This window comes from Carassius auratus, chromosome 14, assembly GCF_003368295.1.
Source record: "Carassius auratus strain Wakin chromosome 14, ASM336829v1, whole genome shotgun sequence".
In the NCBI taxonomy this organism is placed as follows: domain Eukaryota; kingdom Metazoa; phylum Chordata; class Actinopteri; order Cypriniformes; family Cyprinidae; genus Carassius; species Carassius auratus.
In genome coordinates, this window is record NC_039256.1 from 22919032 (window position 1) to 22939057 (window position 20026).

At 36.2% G+C, this 20026-nt stretch overlaps 4 protein-coding genes across 4 annotated transcripts; 1 reads left to right on the forward strand and 3 right to left on the reverse strand.

Annotated features, from left to right (window-relative positions):
* Window positions 1–1341: 1341 nt before the first annotated feature.
* On the forward strand, window positions 1342–8738 carry LOC113114038 (alpha-1A adrenergic receptor-like). Its single transcript, XM_026280735.1, has 2 exons — window positions 1342–2468; window positions 7243–8738. The coding sequence occupies exons 1-2, from the start codon at window positions 1529–1531 to the stop codon at window positions 7740–7742; spliced, it is 1440 nt and encodes a 479-aa protein (XP_026136520.1). The 5' UTR covers window positions 1342–1528; the 3' UTR covers window positions 7743–8738.
* On the reverse strand, window positions 8162–11949 carry LOC113114041 (eukaryotic translation initiation factor 4E-1A-like). The gene is made up of 8 exons (XM_026280739.1): window positions 11839–11949; window positions 10481–10584; window positions 10299–10394; window positions 10124–10187; window positions 9919–10032; window positions 9669–9808; window positions 9042–9171; window positions 8162–8957 (listed from the first exon to the last, which is right to left on the reverse strand). The coding sequence occupies exons 1-7, from the start codon at window positions 11854–11856 to the stop codon at window positions 9057–9059; spliced, it is 651 nt and encodes a 216-aa protein (XP_026136524.1). The 5' UTR covers window positions 11857–11949; the 3' UTR covers window positions 8162–8957; window positions 9042–9056.
* A 437-nt stretch (window positions 11950–12386) lies between these two features.
* Window positions 12387–16123, reverse strand: LOC113114039 (alcohol dehydrogenase class-3). Its single transcript, XM_026280737.1, has 9 exons — window positions 15991–16123; window positions 15332–15433; window positions 14750–14891; window positions 14552–14639; window positions 13866–14085; window positions 13523–13783; window positions 13189–13324; window positions 12696–12834; window positions 12387–12590 (listed from the first exon to the last, which is right to left on the reverse strand). Exons 1-9 carry the CDS (start codon window positions 16006–16008, stop codon window positions 12566–12568), a joined length of 1131 nt encoding a protein of 376 aa, XP_026136522.1. The 5' UTR covers window positions 16009–16123; the 3' UTR covers window positions 12387–12565.
* An 845-nt stretch (window positions 16124–16968) lies between these two features.
* Window positions 16969–20026, reverse strand: gar1 (GAR1 homolog, ribonucleoprotein). Its single transcript, XM_026280738.1, has 7 exons — window positions 19915–20026; window positions 19323–19483; window positions 19055–19209; window positions 18587–18646; window positions 18145–18253; window positions 17826–18005; window positions 16969–17460 (listed from the first exon to the last, which is right to left on the reverse strand). The coding sequence occupies exons 2-7, from the start codon at window positions 19471–19473 to the stop codon at window positions 17450–17452; spliced, it is 666 nt and encodes a 221-aa protein (XP_026136523.1). The 5' UTR covers window positions 19474–19483; window positions 19915–20026; the 3' UTR covers window positions 16969–17449.

Sequence of the window (20026 nt, forward strand, 5' to 3'; positions counted from 1 at the left end):
TATTGTCTGATTTCACACTTCAAGTATTAAAAAAATATCGTCTAATCAGGACTCAGATGTTCCATGTACATAGAAACCCCTATCATAATAAAATCATTCTGACATGAAGAACAATGGGGGCTTAATCGTTATGCAATATGCAATATTTAGTATGCAGGAGCTAGTAAAAAAATAAATAAAGAAATAAAAAACCCATGCAAAAACATTTTTTGTAAGCAACATTATTAAGGTATATTAATAAATTAGCTTTATGATCATAAAAAAATATTCATACCCGTTAAATCATTATGTCTCTTTTTCGAATATGAAGTAATATCGGACACCTTTGGGAGTGTCTATACAACATGTTACTAACAACACCAAGGATTTGGGTTCAGTTCACATGGAATGCATGAGCTGATAAAATCTATAAGTTAAATGGAACTTAAGATGTTGTAAACTAAAAATAAATAAATAAATAAAATTAAAAAACAAATCAAAATTTGCTGATTCAAATTTTTATAATAAGGACCTAAAAAAGCTCTATATTCCTGACATGTACACTTTGGGATTAAAACCTCATGCCTACAACCCAATGAGCTCATCTTCAAACTCCACGGGAGATAATAAAGGCAATGCGTGAGACAAAATTGTGTAACAAAAGTCACATGTTTATGTGGTTTTGTCTGGTTCAAGTGTAAAGTATAAAGCTTTTATGCAGCAAACAACCTGTGATGTCACACTAGTTTACTGCATGCTTCACAAAATGTTCTTCTACACTTGAATTTTCCTTGATGGCTTGAAAAAAGAAAATAAAAGTAGGCAATAACCACATTACCATATTTAAATAAATAAATAAATAAATTCCAGAGGTGGATTGACTAATGACTTTGGAAGAAGGGCATTTTTGGAGTGCAAATTTCTACCTACTGTATTTTAACTGACAAGCTTCAGTATGATTCTTTTTTTTTTTTTTTTTTTTTTTTTTTATCCAATTTTTAAATAATTGTATGTCTGTTGTTAGCCCATTTTGTATGTTTTTCTATTGTTATACTTTTATACTACTATTTAGTAGTCAGTTCAGTTTCAGTTTCCCTAATTTTAAAATGTCATATTTATATCAATGTTACTAACTGTTTCTTTGCAATTATAAATGTCTTCTTGAATTGTTTTTTCTTTGCCAATGAATTTTTATAACATCAGTGTAAACTTGAGTTTGCAGACCAATATGAAAATGTTATTTAAAAGTCTATGGCATATCGAAACTCTTCAGCATCTCCTATAGTCTTGTGTTTGCTTTTTCAGTACTCCTCTGTTTAAATAAATCAACATTTCCTCAGAGTTTGGACTGAAGCAGGGATGGGCGGTATTAACGCCTTACCCCTGAGACAGAGACTCTTGTTTTCCACATTGAGAGCATCATCAGAATGACATCATTGCTCATCAGTAACTCGTTTAACGTTCTAGTCAATTAATAGCAACCTGACTAAAGCAGCCAACCAACGTGTCAGCGATGGAGATTATTTTTTCGCCAAAGTGAACCAACAAAATGAAGATGAAGTCACACAGTCTTGGGGAAGCAGCTCTTTGGATGCGTGAAGGGACAGGGAAGTTTTCAAACTCTTCCGACTTAAATAGCACAGAGCTCGAGCCTCTCCTCCTGTCGCGTGCAGTCCCGCTCGGCTTGGCTTTGGGGACTTTCATTATCTTTGCGGTGGCCGGAAACATCTTGGTGATACTGTCCGTGATGTGCAATAGGCACCTGCGATCTCCAACTAACTATTTCATAGTTAATCTCGCTATTGCCGACCTGCTCCTTGGCACAACCGTGTTACCCGTATCAGCCACATTGGAAATATTGGGTTACTGGGTGTTCGGGAGGATTTTCTGTGATGCTTGGGCAGCGGTTGATGTGTTATGCTGCACCGCATCCATCATGAGTCTGTGCGTAATCTCCATTGACCGTTACATCGGAGTGAGCCATCCTTTGCAGTACCCTAACATCGTGACGGGACGCAGAGCTCTGTTGGCCATGCTGGGGGTATGGATCCTGTCACTGGTCATCTCCATTGGACCACTGCTAGGATGGAAGCAGGCTCCGTCGCCGGACGAAACAGTGTGCGTAATAACCGAGGAACCCTTTTACGCGCTCTTCTCATCGCTCGGCTCCTTCTATATTCCGTTAATTGTTATTCTAGTCATGTACTGTCGTGTTTACGTGGTGGCTAAACGGACCACGAAGAATCTGGAAGCCGGCGTGAAGACGGAAACGATGAATTCAGGTGAAATAACGCTGAGGATTCACAGGGGTTCGCAGGTGCACGAGGACCCCGGCGCGGCAGCCAAGGGTCGCCCGCATCAGGCGAGGAGTTCTCTGACGGTCAAACTTCTGAAGTTTTCCAGGGAAAAGAAAGCAGCTAAGACCCTAGGGGTTGTGGTTGGCATGTTTACGTTGTGCTGGATGCCATTCTTCCTCACTTTACCAATTGGTAGGTATTTCTTGTACACAGTTACACCCCCCCCCCCCCACCCCACATAGACCTCTTCATGTGTCACACAATGAGAAGCATATAACAAAATTAAATAATAATAATAATAATATTGCTATTAATAATTGTCCAAATTAAATTACAGTGGTCTTAGCTGGTTTTTAAACAGGTCTTTTTTTAAGGCTGAACATCTAAAACCCTGCTTTCTTTCTTTAAGCAGGAAAACAATACAGAAAATCAATAAATTTTATAAATGTAACATGTAACAGCTTGTCCTAATTAAAATGTGACTACCTACCCAAACAACATATAGGGCTATTAAATATACCAGTGTTGTTGTTGTAGTTTTTTTTTTTTTTTAAAGCTTTTTGAAGCCCACATGCACAAATATATCTAGAGAAAACACACACACTCACACTCACAAATCATTATACCAGTCTGATATGGTCTGCCTTTATAATGCGTATAAAACTGACCAACAGATCAGCTAGGCCAGGCTTGGAGACCAGCAAACCACCTTACGATATTGTTATATTATTTCAGCTAATGTTAGTAGTGCAAATAATACTGAAATTCTTCAAATTCGTGATCCGCAATTACATCCTGCCCTTCATTTTGTTTGCCCTTATGCACTCTGATGCCTTATATATTGTATATGCCTGTCAATATTGTTCTCATGTCATCACTTGGGATCTAAGAAAGGTTAGCAAACATCAATTTAGATGAAACAATCCTCACAAGGAGTAATCATTGTTAATGTTTAATTTAATGCTTAACAAATAATAAAACCATTATAATAGCTCTGATTGCGTCTTGAGAATTTGGTAAGATAAATATAAACATATTATATATATATATTTTTTTTTTTATTTTTTTTTTTATTAAATCTCGCTATAATTTTACAGGAACACCACAAAATACAGAACAATTAGGATGTTCCCATCCCAATAGGGTTATTATAATAATATAAAATAAATAGTTAAAATAATAATAGCTAATAATAATATTAATAATCATGATAATTTTAAAAAGTTATAATAAAATAAGGAAACTGAACTTAAAATACAGTGGAAGAATGCATTCTGCGTTATGTTATATCATGTTATTAAACTAAATTGAGCGCCTTTACACCCACATGAAGTACACACAAGTGATTTATGCCTTAAGCCTTCTGCAGCTGGATATCTGTGGTCAGTGGGAAGACCACAGAGTAGAGGTTAAGACAGAATAAATCTTTTTGCACTTGATTTCCTCCTCCCTCTCATGGGGCTCCCAGTGTGGGGTCTGCCGCATCCGCAGCTTGGCTGTCACAGCAGGGAATATGAGAACGAGGCCCTGGACCGCAGCCATTCAGACTCAAAGGCAGGTTATTATTAATGAATTAACATACTGGTCATTCCTGTCCCAGACAGGGTTATCTCAGCAGGGCAGGGAGCTTGGAAGTGCTACATAATTAGGCAACTGTGGCTTTCTTAGAATTTTAGAAAACAAAAACTTGTGGAAAAAAGTTGGGATTTTACAGCACCGAATTATTGGAGCTACAGAGGTCATATTTACTTGAATATATCATGATACAATGTTTTAAGTTAGCAAGTCTGTTTAGACAATGTCAGTCTGTTTACATAGAAACTTGAAAATAATTTGAACTCAAATCAACATTTCTTATTTATTAATTTGACGAGTTCTGTAATTGTTCAGGAAGGAATTTCCTGTGCTGGTTTCATGTCTTTAAAATCACTCCCCTCTAGCTTTCTTTAACATGGAAGCATGTTTCTACAATGGAAAAATAAATAAAGGTAACTGCGATTTTTTTATTTATTTCACAATTCAAACTTTTTTTTTTTCCTTGCAGTTGTGAGATTCAACACATAAGGTATTCTGAAAAAAAGGTAGAAATTTAGAATGAAGACTTCCCATCTTGCAGAGAAAGAATATTACAGATATTGCATTGTGCAATTATATTTTATTTCAGCCACAGAATAAAAAAAAAAAAAAAAAAAAAAAAGGTTTTCTTCTTTTTATTGTATGGCAAAACTAAGCATCTAAACTGTAAACATAATTAAAGCAAACATCTATATTATTATAACTGTTTGATTTATCTAGGCTGTATTTATATAATAAATAATGTAGCTGATGTTTATGTAATAGATTTAGCGATACAGCTTGAGAAGACCTGCTCATAATTTTGGCTCATTCATTGCTGAGGAAAAGAATACACAACATACACAAGCTAACAGGGTTTATAAGTTATGTCACATAAATCGTTGATATTTTTCCAAACCTGTCATACTAGATAATGGAAGACAACCCAGTGAGCTACTGACTGCATAAAATAAAAAAATAAAAAAAAACATTGCAAACTTGTTTGCTTCCTCTTGAGATCCTATTATTCTAGACCAGTTACATTCTAGAAAGTCTTTTACTATTTAAGTGAGTGAGCTGCTTTGGTGTTGCTAACATTAATTAATGCCTATTTAAGGTCTTTTCATGACTTCTTTTGAAATGTTACAGACTTCTAATAGATCATTGTCACTTTTATTCTCTTTTGGCTTTCATTCATGGATTCGTTTTTTTTTTTTTTTTTTTCTTCAGCCAAGTCTCATGGTTCCCATGGTACTTTGAATGCAGTGGGTCAATGCACTAGAGCTGCAGCATTGAGATGCCTCTGCTTTATACACCAGGGATCTCACTCTAAAGCAATTAATGGCACAGATCCACAGCTCTACCACTGAAATGTACTGAAAAGGGAGTAAAGGAACTTTTTTCTTGAAATCTTACTAAATATGAAACAGAAGCAGCTATTTATATAAAGGTTATTAATTAACGGCAGATATCCAATTTATAAAGGCATTCATACATTTGTATATGAAAGTATTATTCAAATCTAAAATAAAAGTTTGTGTTTATAAAATATATGTGTTTGTACTGTGTATATATAAACGTGTGTGTATTTATACATAAATATAAAATACACAGTACACACATATATATTATATAAACACAAACTTTTATTTTGGATGTGATTAATCGATTTGACAGCACTAATATGGATTGTGGGCTGTTAAACAACCAAGTAAAGATGTATTTACTCTGCTTATTAGATAAACACTTGGATACTAAACTCAACAGGTTAGTTCTAGACTTACATGTAGGTTATGATTTGTTTTTTTTGTTTTTTTTACATGTTATTTACATAACTATGTAAAGCTGGAAATAATTGTAGTTGCAAATCATATTATAAATGACAAACATTTCTAAACAATCAGTCACTTTGGCAAGTGACACCGTTATTTATTTATATTTTATTTTATTTAAAATTTTTGAAAAAAAAAAAAATATATTCAAAATAATTATCTGAAATTCAGACAATTTAAATATTTAGAAATTTTATTTCAGAACATTGTGTTATTTGTTATATTATTATTATATTGAAAGTGAAAGTGACATGACATTCAGCGAAGTATGGTGACCCATACTCAGAATTTGTGAACTGCATTTAACCCATCCAAAGTGCACACACACAGCAGTGAACACACACACACACACCTGGGCAGCCATTTATGCTGCGGTGCCCGGGGAGCAGTTGGGGGTTCGGTAACTTGCTCAAGGGCAGTCGTGATATTTCCGGCCCGAGATTCAAGCCCACAACCCTAATGTTAGGAGTCAAACTCTCTAACCACTAGGCCACAACTTCCTCAGTATTTTCCCCCATATTGCCACTCCGAATAATTTAAAAAAATATCCCTTTGCTGTTGATTGAATTACATCAATTACATAACACAAACTGTGTAGATGTACTGTGAAATGTTATCTTTATTCTGCGGTTTCTAAAAGCATAAACTTATTCATCCAAACATCGTTTATTGGTATGTATAACCAGTGTGTAATGCATCGCTTGCACTTTCTTTCAAGTTCAAAGAGTAAACACAAAACTTATCTGTACTGTGTCACTATAGTAATTAAGAAGTATTTATTTTATGAATACATATAGTGTTATCCCATATAAATGCAACACTTGGGATTTAGTTTTAAATTAACTTTTTTTCACTTTTAATTTCCAATTTCTCAAAAAAAAAAGAAAAAAAAAGAAAAGAAAAGAAAAACATGTATTTACATAAAATATAAAACAATTATTAATGTAATTTTTTTTTACATGCTATGTCCAGCTGGTAACTTTGTTCTATTTTTTACATGCTATGTATATCTGGTATTCAATCAATTTTTGGTTTCAAAGTTTTCACACCACTTTGCAACAAGCAAAAAAATTGACAGGCAAGCATTTCTGCCGCCTGCTGGATGCTAAAGTGATGACAGACCTTTAAAAGAAGCACCCGTTGTATCAGCAGGAGCACAATCATGAACAGACACGAATTGTGCCAGCAGGGGGCACACCAGTTATATTGTGTTATGAGAGAGAGAGAGAGAGAGAGAGAGAGAGAGAGAGAGAGAGAGAGAGAGAGAGAGAGAGAGAGAGAGAGAGAGAGAGAGAGAGAGAGAGAGAGATAATCCAGTGTTATGGTTTATTCAGGGACAGTAATTTCACTCAGAATCACAGAAAAAGTAGTTTCACACAGCATCACAGAAAATGTAACCAAGTATTCTCAGGAATGTACTTCTAAACTTAAATTTTCTCTGGAGAAGGTGTCATTTTCAAATTCTTAGAACTTTATGAATATAAGTAAAATGTGAATCTGGCTTATAATCTGAATAACTTGGAAAACTGATGTTAAAGTATTAGGAGTATAAAACTCACCAATGTGCTCTCTCCTTGCAGTCGCGTTCAACCTCAGCCTGCGGCCTCCTGAAACAGTCTACAAAATCATCTTCTGGCTCGGTTACTTCAATAGCTGCCTGAATCCCATCATCTATCCCTGCTACAGCCGGGAGTTCAAGCTAGCTTTCATCCGCATCCTGAAGTGCAGATGTCACCGCAGAAGACGGCCAGGTTGGAGAGCGTACAACTACCAGGGCTCCCAAATCAGCTCCTTCTACTCACGGCAAGACTCAAAGGACTCTGTGAACTATGGTAGTTACCTAAATGGGAGCCAGAGAACCCTGTCCTCTGCCAACCACAGCCCTAGTTATCATACCAAAGGCCTGTCGCACTTCCAGGAGGACGGACCCAGACATGCCCGGAGCAGGACACCTTCTGTGTTATCTGAGAGTACTTTGGATCATCATCTTGAGCCTGTGGAGGAAGATCCAACCCAGTCTGTAGGCAATCCAGATCAAGCTGCTTTCAGAAATTGGCCTCAAGAGCAACTGAAAGAGTGAGGACGTCGAACTATAAGTGGCACAAGACTACTTTTGTTTTTTTCAGTCGCCTTAACTATTTTCATGGACAAGAATAGTATGAAGAAATCATATTTCTTTCTAAACTATTTAAATCTAGTATACAACCTGGCGTTAATGTACAGCACGGTGTGAATACTCTGGTATTCTGTAACAAACACAGCATTAAAGCAATTGTGCTGAACATTTTTCATTCATTTCCAATACAAAATAACTGATTCCTTGATTTGCATGTTGTATAGCTGCCTTTTAAGATATACGTTACACTGAAATATTGTTCTTTCAAAAGAACATTCTTTTTCATCATATATGATTAACCAAAGGACATTAATACATTTTACAAAATGGGTTAGAAGCCTTCTAGAATGGAATGAGAAAACAGTTCCCACATCTCAAGAATCTAAGAGAGAATTATTTATTTATCATCAACAGATGCAATTCAGAGGCTCTTCACTGGGTATAGACAATGCACTGTACATTTTATTTACATTCATTTATCATAAGCACCCATGTTCAAGAAAGGGCTTCTATTATTTTTTGTTACAAAGAATCCAGGCTACTCAATGAAACCCCTTAGGAGATGGTAAGAACCAGAGATCGGTTATCAATACTGCCTTGAACATTTTACGTTAGGAATGGAAAACAAGACTGCACGAATACACATTTATACAACAGTCTTTGAACAGAATCAACCTTTGACAATCTCAAGCCGCAATACAAGAATGATCTGAATAGTGTAATTAGAAACATCATGATCGGTTTACGGTCCAAATCACTTAAACACTAAATCCAAAGCAGAAGTGTAAATGTCTAAGTAAAAAATAAATTACACTTAAGATTTAGTAGCTGCAACTCAACATAAAAAGGCTAACAGAATTTGAAAGAGAAATATTCATAAATTGAACTGAATACACTTCCCATCCCCACCAGCAAAAGAGCAGTTAATAGTATGCTGCTAACATTAAAAAAAGAAAGAAAGAAAAAAAAAAAAAAGAAGAACGTGGCTCTGTTTTTTTTTACACTGTACATTTTCGTAAATATAATATTCCTCTGATTAAACCCTTCCATCTATAAATCTGAAGGCCTTTAATTTCCTAGTGTTTCCCCTCACAGCATCCTGTGAAAGGTCCCAGGTCAGTTTTGTCACTTCGGATGAAGATGTGAATTTGCTAAAGTTTCTGACTGTTGTCGCAGCATCTGAAGTTAAATTAAAGCATGAACAATTTAAGACAGGATATTAAGTATCAAAATAACGATACGTTAACTATCAGACATACTCACTGTTTAAAAGGCTCCTTAAACAACAAACTTATTCTTGGTGGTGGAACCACTTTTGGTGGCTGTGTCTGCATGTGACTGGTATCCAATGATGACTTTTGGAGGCACACCTAATCTCTCCTTATACACATGCCTGTGAATAGACAAAATACATGCAAATTTATAGATGTATTCAAGAAGTAACATTAGGTTCAGGATTAAGGCTGCAATGTCTCATAATAGCCAGAATAAAGGATGCCTGCGCAGAACCATGTATCAACATGTAAAGTTGTAATTGCTGTGCAAATGCATGCATTGCACCTTTGAGCAGCATTAAACAATCTGGGTAAATAAGTGCCACTTCAGAAGCCCTTCTGTGCCACCTCTGCAGTGTTAAATTGGAAAATCTGTCTAGTGCTCTACCTAATAACCACAAATGAAAAGAAAGCGAAAATTAAAGTCACACTGAAACGCAAGTAGCAGAGGTATTTTTCTTCTGTATTGTGATAAACATCCAAACCTTACAGATGATTGGAAAAGGAAAAAATGTAGTGCTAGGACTTGCTTCTATGCGTAGGTTTTGATTGAGATCTGGGTGATGGGCAGATGAACATGAGCTTGAAGGGTTTATGTGGACTGAATGATTTTTACCCTATGTGTACAATGGCATCTTTGTTCTCATAATCTGTCGTCCATATCGCTATTTTGTCTCCCTTTGTTCGGATGTTGACGACAGCACCACAGACATCATCACTGTGGTCATCAAACGCTTCTCCAACAAGGCACAAAAGCTGAAAAACAAAACCAGAATTTATAGAGAGAACATCTAAGCTTTTATGATCCATGAACACCGTATAATTTTGCAGCTAATGCAGTTAAACCGAGCGGAGTATGGACTTACCGTCTCCAACCAGAAGCGGTCCAGGTCGGCTCTGCGCTGCTGTTTGGACAGGGTGATCAGCCAGCGGCCGCCCCGCTTGTTTCGCTCATCTTCCCACATGGGCTCAATGCCATCCTGCTCCGAAAAGAGCACACGGATCAATTTGAATGAATTCGAAAAAATGTCGCATCATGCTGTAATGCTATATTGTGGTGCTATATCTTACCTTGAAGAGGGAGTAGTCACATCCTGACATTAAGTTACTTGATAACTGAATGTGATTGTATAACCTGGGAAAGAGCATACAAACCTCTGTTAGTGGCACAGTCTGTTTATTTAGTCGGTGGTTGGTGAATCTCTCATGCTGTCTGTGCCGTTTCAATTCTCTCATTATTACTCACGCCCAGAAGTCTTCCACTGTGTCAAATTTTGAGATGAGACGGAGATTAGCTTGCCACGTTTTGCTTTTGTCATTTTTAAAGAACCAAAGAGCCCATCTGCCAAAAGAAAACAACCCTTGATAACTTTTTTTCAGAAAACACACACACAAAGCATGAAATGCGTGTGGCCTGGGTGGCTTTACCGGTTCTGCAGAGGATGTTTAATATAATCTTCAAGACTCACTATCTCTTGCTTATTTTCATCATTTTTTTCTTCTTCTGAATCAGTTGGATTTGTTGAAGTTTCCTACAAGCACAGAACAAAACATGTTATTATATTTCCAATACTTTCATCTGAAGTTTTGCAAGCTGAATGGGACATTTCAAATAAAACACGTTCTTTCTTTTTTTGAAGGGAAGTAGTTCTTGACATTTTGGACTCTAATACCACTGTCTGCAACAATATTCACTGGACTTTTGCAACCGTTTGTTATCTATTATTTTTACAATTTAGGATTTTTTAAATATATATAATCCACAATTTATACTTAAAATTGACAATAAAAAAATAAAAATAATAAAAAATAATAATATATATATATATATATATATATATATATATATATATATATATATATATATATATTTCAGTATAGAAATGGTAATGGAGTTATTAGAATTACTTAACATGACTTTTCCAAGTCTGTAAGTGACACTTTTAAAATGAGGAACCCTCATATTAGTATATTGCTTTGTGTAATTTGAAATCATTGGAAGTTTGCTGAGGCCCCACTGTGTTAGAGTAAATGTTACATATCGCATCAGGACAATTCATAAAATAGTTAAGGTGCATTTATTATTTCAAAGTGCTATTACTTCTACTAATTAAAAACTATTGTAAATTTGCTTTGCTTATTCCAATACCTATCAGCAGAACGAAGGAACTTAAAATATATATTTCAAGTCTTGTCTTATGACACAGTTAATGGTGAATATTTAGAAAAAACTTTGACAGTAGCTTCTCAGAAAACTGCCCTTTCTGAAAGTGTACATAAAAGTTCACCAAAGGCAGTCTGAGGAACCAAAAAGTAACTGTAAAACTCGACACTTTCATTGTTATTGACAACGGACCAAATATATATATATATATATTGAGCTACAGTATGCGATGTGTCCACGCAATGATTAAAAACAATAACATTATCCATATTTTCAGTGACACATCAGCAAAAAAATTGTCTACATTAAAGGAACAGACACGGTTTAACAAACATGTTCAATTACAGAAGAAAACCTAAAATACGCTCACAGCCCACCTCTTCAGATAAAAACATAACATGTTTAACACTTTTGCACAATATCCTTCAAACGCATATGTGCGACAGTCAAGACACATGAGCTCACTTGACTGTCTGCTGTGAGAGATATTAGTCCACAGCAATACAGTGATTCACATTAGCTTCTATAAAATCCCTGAACAACACGAAACACGTATGTAACAGTAATAACTAGAATTGGTGTCATCACAATAGTGTTTGTAAGAGCACTTTAATTTACTCACCGGTTCAGCAGTCGCCATCTTCTACAAACGTGAAGGGTCTTTCCGTGTGTGAAAACACCATTTGATTGGCCCAAATCAACCGAGCACATGTGAGTCAACGAGTAGCACGCGTCTGGACAGCGACCCCAAGAGGCCATCGAGAGAAATGGACTCCCGCCGAAAACGGATATGAATCATTCATATATAGCACGCTATGATACATTAATACTTCACTGCTCGATTGAAGTGCTTAATTTATGCACACAGTATAATAAATGGACCATTCGAAATGTTTGTCACTGTGTATTTTAAAAAAAAATTAATCACAGAGTAGAACGTATCAGGGAAAATAATATTTAAAATTTAATCACAGAGTAGAATGTATCAGGGAAAATAATATTTATGGATCATAATTTTACTAGTATGAGATTAACTGAATTGTTTGCATCACAGCTTTATAATAGCCAAATAATGTATTTGGTCAATTTCTATGACGTTCAAGTTTTATACAACAGAATATATCAAGCTATTAATATTTTGACAATTAAAAAAAGAGAGAGGACAGAAAGTTCTTTTTTGAAATCAAATTTATTCAGGGTGTAACAAACTCTACACACCGATAACCATTATCAGAACAGCCTCTAACACAACAGACAGCACAGTAACTACTGAGACGAGGGTGTTAATGATTAGTATGATTGTTTCATGGCTGGACAAGGCAGTTAGGACTCATGTTTGAACTTGAGGCTTAAAGCTGCAGGACGGTTCGGATACTGTGGAAGACACACAAAAGAATGTTTGCATTTAGATACCAATTTATTTCCAGTAAAGCAATCAAATGACATTACAGATACCACCAGATCGAAGCAGGCATGTACCTCTTCCCAGCATGCATCAGGTCAAAGGCCTCATTGATCTGGGCAAAGGGCAATGTGTGAGTAACAAACTCATCCACCATCAGCTTCTTATTCATGTAGTCATTCACTAGCTTCGGGACACTCTCCACACTCTTCCAACCTGAAAGACAGAGCAAAGAATCCTTCTCTTATAAAGTGAACTGCCCGGCATATCATAATTGATATGCTAGATGTCATTTGTAAACGGTAAAATTTTATTATAAAAGTGTATTAATAAAAAAAAAAGAAAATGAAAAGAAAAACAACTACATAATAATTATAAATATATACGAAAGTGTTTATATTATCAAACAAACAAATAATAGATTGATAAACAAATCAAATAAATTTTTATTAAAAATACAAATTAAAAAAGTGATTATTTTTTATTATTATAAATAAACTAATATACAAAAATAATATAAATGCAATGAAAAATCAAATTAAATACAATAAAATAAAATTAAATCCCCACCACCAAAAGCTGTGCCTTTCCATGTGCGCCCTGTGACCAGCTGAAAGGGGCGGGTGGAGATCTCCTGCCCTGCTCCTGCCACACCAATGATGACACTGGTTCCCCAGCCTTTGTGACAAGCCTCAAGAGCAGCTCTCTGAATTCAAACATGACAACAAGAAAACGCTTTAGTACAAATAGTGATGATTATTCTAGTCTCTTAATTTTGAGTTACCATGGAAGCAAATATTCTGAGGAACACTGCCACCTTCAGCTACGCAGTAGACAGCTGGGTGGCTGTATTTGCCTGCTTTTGTTCATCCTTAACTAAACAGCTGATGTTTCTGCAGCTCACCATAATGCCAACATTGCCAATGCATTCGAAGGAGTAGTCAACTCCTCCATCTGTCAGCTCCACCAGCACCTCCTGAATGGGCTTGCTGTGGTCCTTGGGGTTCACAAACTCAGTGGCTCCAAACTTCTTGGCAATTTCAAACTTGTCTGGGTTGATGTCAATGCCAATGATCCTGGTGGCGCCGACTGACTTGCAGCCCATTATGACTGCAAGCCCCACTGCTCCCAAACCGAACACAGCACATGTAGAGCCGGCCTCAACCTGGCAGGGGGAATACAAGTTCATAAGACATTCTGAGGCAGCAAAATGTAAAGTAATGCATGTTAATAAAATCAAAACAGACCTTAGCAGTATTGATAGCAGCTCCATATCCAGTGGAGATGCCACAGCCCAGCAGACACACTTTGTCCAGGGGGGCATTTTCATCCACTTTGGCCAGAGAGATTTCAGCCACCACGGTGTATTCAGAGAAGGTGCTAGTACCCATGAAGTGGAAAAGCTGCTTTCCTTTACATGTGAACCTGGAGGTCTTATCAGGCATTAGACCCTGACCTTGGGTAACCCTAAAAAAAAAAATATATATAACTAAATATCTACAGACCAAACTATTTCAGTTAGCATGAACAATAAAAAGAGCTATGCTACTGTTTAAAAGTTTGGGGCTGGTCTTTTCTGCTCAGCAAGGCTGCGTTTATTTGATCAAAAATAACAGTAAAAATAGTGATATTTTGAAATATGAAGACTTTTTTCTATTTTAATATATTTTAAAATGTAATTCATTCCTGTGATTGAAAAATAAAAATTCCAGCAGCCACCACTCTATTGAAAAAAGTTCAAAATAACAGCATTGCTTAAAATAACTTAAATAGTTAAAATTGAGCCAACTTAAATAGTTATTTTTTTATTTTATTTTTTTCAATTTAATGTGTCCTTGCTGAATAAATGAATATTTCTTGAACTCTTACTGACCCCAACTTTTAAATGGTAGTGTATTTTCAAGAAGGAAAATGATAATGAGATGATTATTACCTGATTTTCTGACACAGGTTGGTTTTAGGATTTTTACAGAACTTGCACTCTCCACATTGAGGTACATAAAGCGGAATAACAGTATCCCCTGCACAAAAAGTAACAGAACTTCAGGATTTCTGCATAACTCCAAAAGCTGCTCACATTTTACACTTTAAATGTCATTCACGTGAGGGTAAATAGTCTATTTTGACATGCCTGGTTTGAATTTGGTGACCCCTTCGCCAACACTCTCAACAGTGCCTGCCCCCTCGTGACCCAGGATGACAGGAAACAAGCCCTCAGGGTCACTTCCACTCAGAGTGTAAGCGTCAGTGTGACACACACCTGTGGCATGAATCTAAAACATACAATCACATAAGACTTCTCACGATTACAGATTTTGAACAGCTATGCATTATTGTTAGTTGTTTTTTTTTTTTTCAATAAATGACTTGATTTCTTAATTATTTAAATAAAGAATGCAAACACTCTTCTGCATAATCATGCTCAAAACAAGACAGCAGGGTCAAAACTGAACATCGGTGCACCTGCCCGGTGTAAATCTGTCACAAAACATGGTGCTTTGACAGGGTGCAGCTGCAAGCCAGTTTGCTACAACTTGAGTAGAGTCAGTGCAATTAGAAAGTGAAATATTGATGCTATCAGTTATGCAAAGATCTCATAATCTTCTAATATGTCAGATTAAAATGTTAAAAACAAAGGTTTTATAGAGCACAGTGGTACTCTGTGTCATCTACACTTTTGTCAAGAGGTGCAATGTTCAGATTAATGGTTTACCTTCACTCGAACTTCATGGGCCTTCGGTGGAGCTACTTCTATTTCCTCAATAGAAAGAGGCTTACCAGCCTCCCAGGCCACTGCTGCCTTGCATTTTATCACCTGAGGATGAATTGAGCAGATATTGGTTCATACATTTACAAGTAAAGTTTTGGTAAATTTCCCCAATAAAATGAAGGTTATGTAAGCTACTGCTTTGCACGAATTCATACAGATACAGTGCAGTTCGAGAAGCAATTAGACACACAAAACCAGGTGATTTTTAATACAGTTAATGCACAGTATAGCAAAATTGGCCCACTATATTGTGAATCTCTATTTACATGTTGTAATAAATCTATGCTTAAAGCCCGTTGAATGCATTAATAAAGAGATTAGACTAAGATGTTTCTGATTTTTCATGCATCTATTCCACATTTCTGAATCCAGAAAACAAGGGCAAAGGAAAACGGGTCAAAGGAGCAAAATGGATCTTTGTATGCATTCCTGTCATACACAAGTGCTGCTGTATTTGAAAACGTTTTTGATCGAACGTCTTGACACGCAAGGTTTTTCACAAATATTGCAAAATTGCGTACATTAAAAGCGCCCAAGAGCACACTGTAAATACTTCACGTAGTCCAAATTGTGTAAGCAAATTTCGCTGTAAGAAAACTTACTTTCCCAGTTGTGTCCATGCTTTTCTTCTACCAACACGAGAGGAAGGGAAAGAGGGGGGTGGGGCAAACTGAAGAACTCTTTCTTCAACCAATGAGAGACTACGATGTGTCTACGCTTGCGCAAAATTCGTTGTTTTTCTCAGCGCAAGCACCGCTTTTCCATGTTATTGGTCTGTTGCTAAACGATGTATCTGTTGAATAGTTAAATAATAAATCAAAGAGCAGGCTTTGCTTCAACTAGAAATAGGCTTTAAAAATAATTATGCATGTACACTGTAAACTAGTAATCAGTTATATGAATTACCACATACAAAGAAATTGTTAAAACTTTTTTTTGTACTTATTTTTTCTTCCCTTAAAATAGAAGAATTTATAAATTAATAAAGTTATATTGACTGATATAACTGGACAGTAGGCACCATGGCTGGAAATTTAACTTTACCTCATGTAGCTTCTCATTGTCCGCAATCCACATGCATAACTATCAGCATAGTTTAAACTTTCAGTAGTTCAAATAGGCCAGTGTATTTGTATAATATAATAAATCACAAAATAAATTAGAAACTGTGGAATATAGTTATCAAAATGTCATTTAGTAATATATGAAATTTTCTCACTTTTTTTTTTTTACATTAGACATGGAAATCCTATTTATAAGCATCTTCACATTATACTATACATATATATAAATGTGTGTGTTATTTTAAGCTGTAATCGGTGACAGCATTGTTTTTCCAAGAATAGTCAAGGCAATTTCCCAACACCATTTGGTTCCACATTTGGAAGAACCCTGACTGAACATTTTGTCCAGCTGTTGATAAGCAATCTCTGACAGCTTTGCAGAATCATGAATCTCCCCCATTCAAAGACGCTGTAACTACCCAGTATCTACACTTTTTCCAATTTTTTTCAAATCTGTGAACAAACAAGTTGGCAAATCACAGTAGAATTTGTAAAAACAAGGGGACCATGTTAAAATTACAGTAAATATACCATCAATTTTATTTTTCAAGTCCATGGTGGCATCTGCAGTTCAAATGAAACAAACTGCTATTATGTAAATTAAAATAGCTTTTTTAATCCAACAATGAAAAGATGTTTTACTTTATTATCTGTGGATTTGGTTTGACCATTTTGTCACACTACATAACCTTGATGTCATACAAGTCTATACTGGTCCAGCCGTCGGTGGATGCTAACCAACCAGTAAAGGTTGGGGAGACACTCGTCCTCTTTTTACACAGGCATGTGGTAACTTAAAACATCAGCCCTATCGGTATACCAAAAAAAACCTACTGCAGAAAATACACATATGGTACAAAACAAAGTAAAAAGTTCAGCTGTACAAGAGAGGCATCAGTTAATAGTCTAAAGACTAGGCCCCAAATGCTGCTTCTGGATTCTCACTGGAAGTCTCCCCAGCAGATGAAAGGACACATCCCATACTGAGAGACCTTCATCATCTTCCACCTGCAAAGCAAGTAGGAAAAATGTGACATGTTTCTCCTACTACAATAAAGAGGTTTTACCTGAATGAAAAAAGCAGATCAGATATATTATATTGTTCACATAGAATCATCTACACTGAATAGCAGTGTATTATATGTAAATTATTTTATGCATAAGCCTTGGTGATCATAAGAGATGTCTTTCAAAAACATCCAAACCTTTTAAAATTAATGTATATTCAAAATATAAATTTTGTTTGTGGATTGGTAAAGACATGAAGGTAAGTACGTGATTTAATTGTTTTGGATAAATTCCTCCATTAAACTGAATTCAGTACTTTAATCCAATTTCTTCACTATTTTCTGATGATCAACAGAACTAATTACCTCTGAATCCACCTCCACCTCTGCCTCCTCTGAATCCTCCCCCACCTCCTCCGCGTCCGCCAAATCCTCCCCCACCTCCTCCTCCGCGTCCACCAAATCCTCCGCGTCCACCAAATCCTCCACGACCACCAAATCCTCCGCGGCCACCACCATTGCCACCACGACCTCCACGGAAGCCACCTGCAAATACATCATACACTTTAGGGTCTATACCTTCAAAGGTAAACCGCGATGTTTAAGTTATGTAACGGTTAAAACCAGATTTGATGATCAAACGGAATCAATCAGTATACATATGACGTTTCTTGTGTGATCTTACCTCCTCTCCCACCTCTTCCTCCTCTACCTCCACGGGGCGGCCCCTTCTCACCTGGAGGCCTAGGGAGGAATCTCTGGAGGGGCAGCAGCTTCATAGGGTCAATGTAGAACTGATGCAAGAGGAGAGAAAGAGAAAAGCTAATTAAAAATATCTGCATAATACTCTAAGTCACATCCTAGTGTATTGATAAGAAAAATTGCTTGAAGGCTCTTAATCTCTTTGATATTCCGAAGCAATACATGCTTCTTAATTATGGATAACTTTAATGAACACCCATTGATAGGTTGTCTTATATTGGAAATAACACTGATAAGTGGTGGGGTGTTCTTTAAAAAATATAACTGCAACTGCTTAAAGTAAGACTTACTTTTAAGTCTCTTGTGTGTGTGTGTGTGTTTTATTATAATATACACATCAACGAAACCAAAAAGACTGAACTTACCTTCTGTAATTTCTTGAAGGATGATGCCTTCATATTTTCAGAAAGTTTGACTGAAAAATACTGAGGAATTTGTTAAGGACTTATTTACGTGAGTACTGAAATGTAACTCATCAACCCTGCAAATTAACAGTTTTATTATAAGTAATCAAAATATTTCAAAACTTGAAAACATTTGCATTAATTTAGAAATTTTAAAAGTTGTTTATACAATTTTGCACTTTTAAAAATCCTTAATTTAATAGCAAAATAGCAACAACCTGAAAGTAGACTTGAGAAATAGCTTGCTAAAAATATGAACTATAATTCAGAGGGCATGTATTATAGTGAACCGTTTTTTTCAGCAACTTGATCATGCTGATAATTTAGAGGCCTTTGAAATTCAATAGGGTTAATTATACAAGAAGATTTCAATTATTTGTGGGATCTAACGGCACTGTCAGGATCCCATGGAATAACATGTAAGGATACAAAATCACGAAGCTGCCCAAAGATCTCGTCCACTTTTCCAATTTGCTCTTTGTTTTCCAGGTATACAGGAGCGTTGAAGTAGGGGACTTTATTGTCTTCTGTCACACATTTACAGACAATATCATCCTCACAGGGGTGCACAAACTCTCCCAAAGCTGAGAAGCGAAGAACATGAACAGCCATTATAATCTGACATGCAGTCTTGCAGTGAAAACGCAATCTAACGAAAATGGAAAGAGAAGCATTAAAGAAAACCAAGGCACCTTACCGACAACATATTCTGGTGGGCCATAGTCTTGGTTTCTGTTAAATCCTCCTCTGCCACCTCGACCCCCTCCAAATCCTCCTCCACGACCACCACCTCTGTTAAAACCACCGCCACGACCTCCTCCTCGACCACCACCCCCGCGGAATGACATGACAGAGAACCTGTAAAAACACATGTAACCAATTTCTGGCTAATTAGGACAAGATAAAGCTCAAAGAAGAGAAAACTAAATGAAGTCTAAACATCGTGAACGAAACAAACCCTGACTGAAAGAAAGACTCAATCTCCAGGTTTAATGCAAGTAGTTTTAGGGTAGAAAACTAATAACAAATAAATAAATGAATAAATACAGTTTCCTTATAGTAAACCATAATCAATGATTCGGGAAAGAAATGCCCTTGTAACTTAGTGGAGTAACGTTACTGTCGAATCGAGCATATGGTTAACTAAGGTGGTTAGCTTTTTAGCATATCTAATAACGTTACTCCCGAATGCAAAACAAAAAAATACAAAAAAATTACCATGTTAAAGTATTCTTCTCAAACATACGTTAATATGAAACTCGAAATGAAAAAAGAAAAGCACAATTTACCTTAAATACGGTTGGCTGGACGATCAATGAGCACGCTGTTGACTCTGGAAACACATGTGCCTGGCTGCACTGCCTGCCGTAAACGAACACGGGCTCACAGACTGTCGTAAAC

Excerpts from the sequence above, each read along its gene's own strand:
- LOC113114038 (XM_026280735.1), top strand. The coding sequence starts at position 1,529 with ATGAAGATGAAGTCACACAGTCTTGGGGAAGCAGCTCTTTGGATGCGT. Across the intron at positions 2,469-7,242 it reads CTTCCTCACTTTACCAATTG|TCGCGTTCAACCTCAGCCTG; the intron begins GTAGGTATTTCT and ends CTCTCCTTGCAG.
- LOC113114041 (XM_026280739.1), bottom strand. Across the intron at positions 9,809-9,918 it reads ACCGCTTCTGGTTGGAGACG|CTTTTGTGCCTTGTTGGAGA; the intron begins GTAAGTCCATAC and ends TTTGTTTTTCAG. Across the intron at positions 9,172-9,668 it reads GATGCCATTGTACACATAGG|GCATGTGTATAAGGAGAGAT; the intron begins GTAAAAATCATT and ends GTCTATTCACAG.
- LOC113114039 (XM_026280737.1), bottom strand. Across the intron at positions 13,784-13,865 it reads CTGCTATCAATACTGCTAAG|GTTGAGGCCGGCTCTACATG; the intron begins GTCTGTTTTGAT and ends TCCCCCTGCCAG. Across the intron at positions 12,835-13,188 it reads GAAAGGCACAGCTTTTGGTG|GTTGGAAGAGTGTGGAGAGT; the intron begins GTGGGGATTTAA and ends TCTGTCTTTCAG.
- gar1 (XM_026280738.1), bottom strand. The coding sequence starts at position 19,473 with ATGTCATTCCGCGGGGGTGGTGGTCGAGGAGGAGGTCGTGGCGGTGGT. Across the intron at positions 18,647-19,054 it reads TTGGGCAGCTTCGTGATTTT|TATTTTTCAGTCAAACTTTC; the intron begins GTATCCTTACAT and ends CAAATTCCTCAG. Across the intron at positions 18,006-18,144 it reads AGGAAGAGGTGGGAGAGGAG|GTGGCTTCCGTGGAGGTCGT; the intron begins GTAAGATCACAC and ends ATGTATTTGCAG.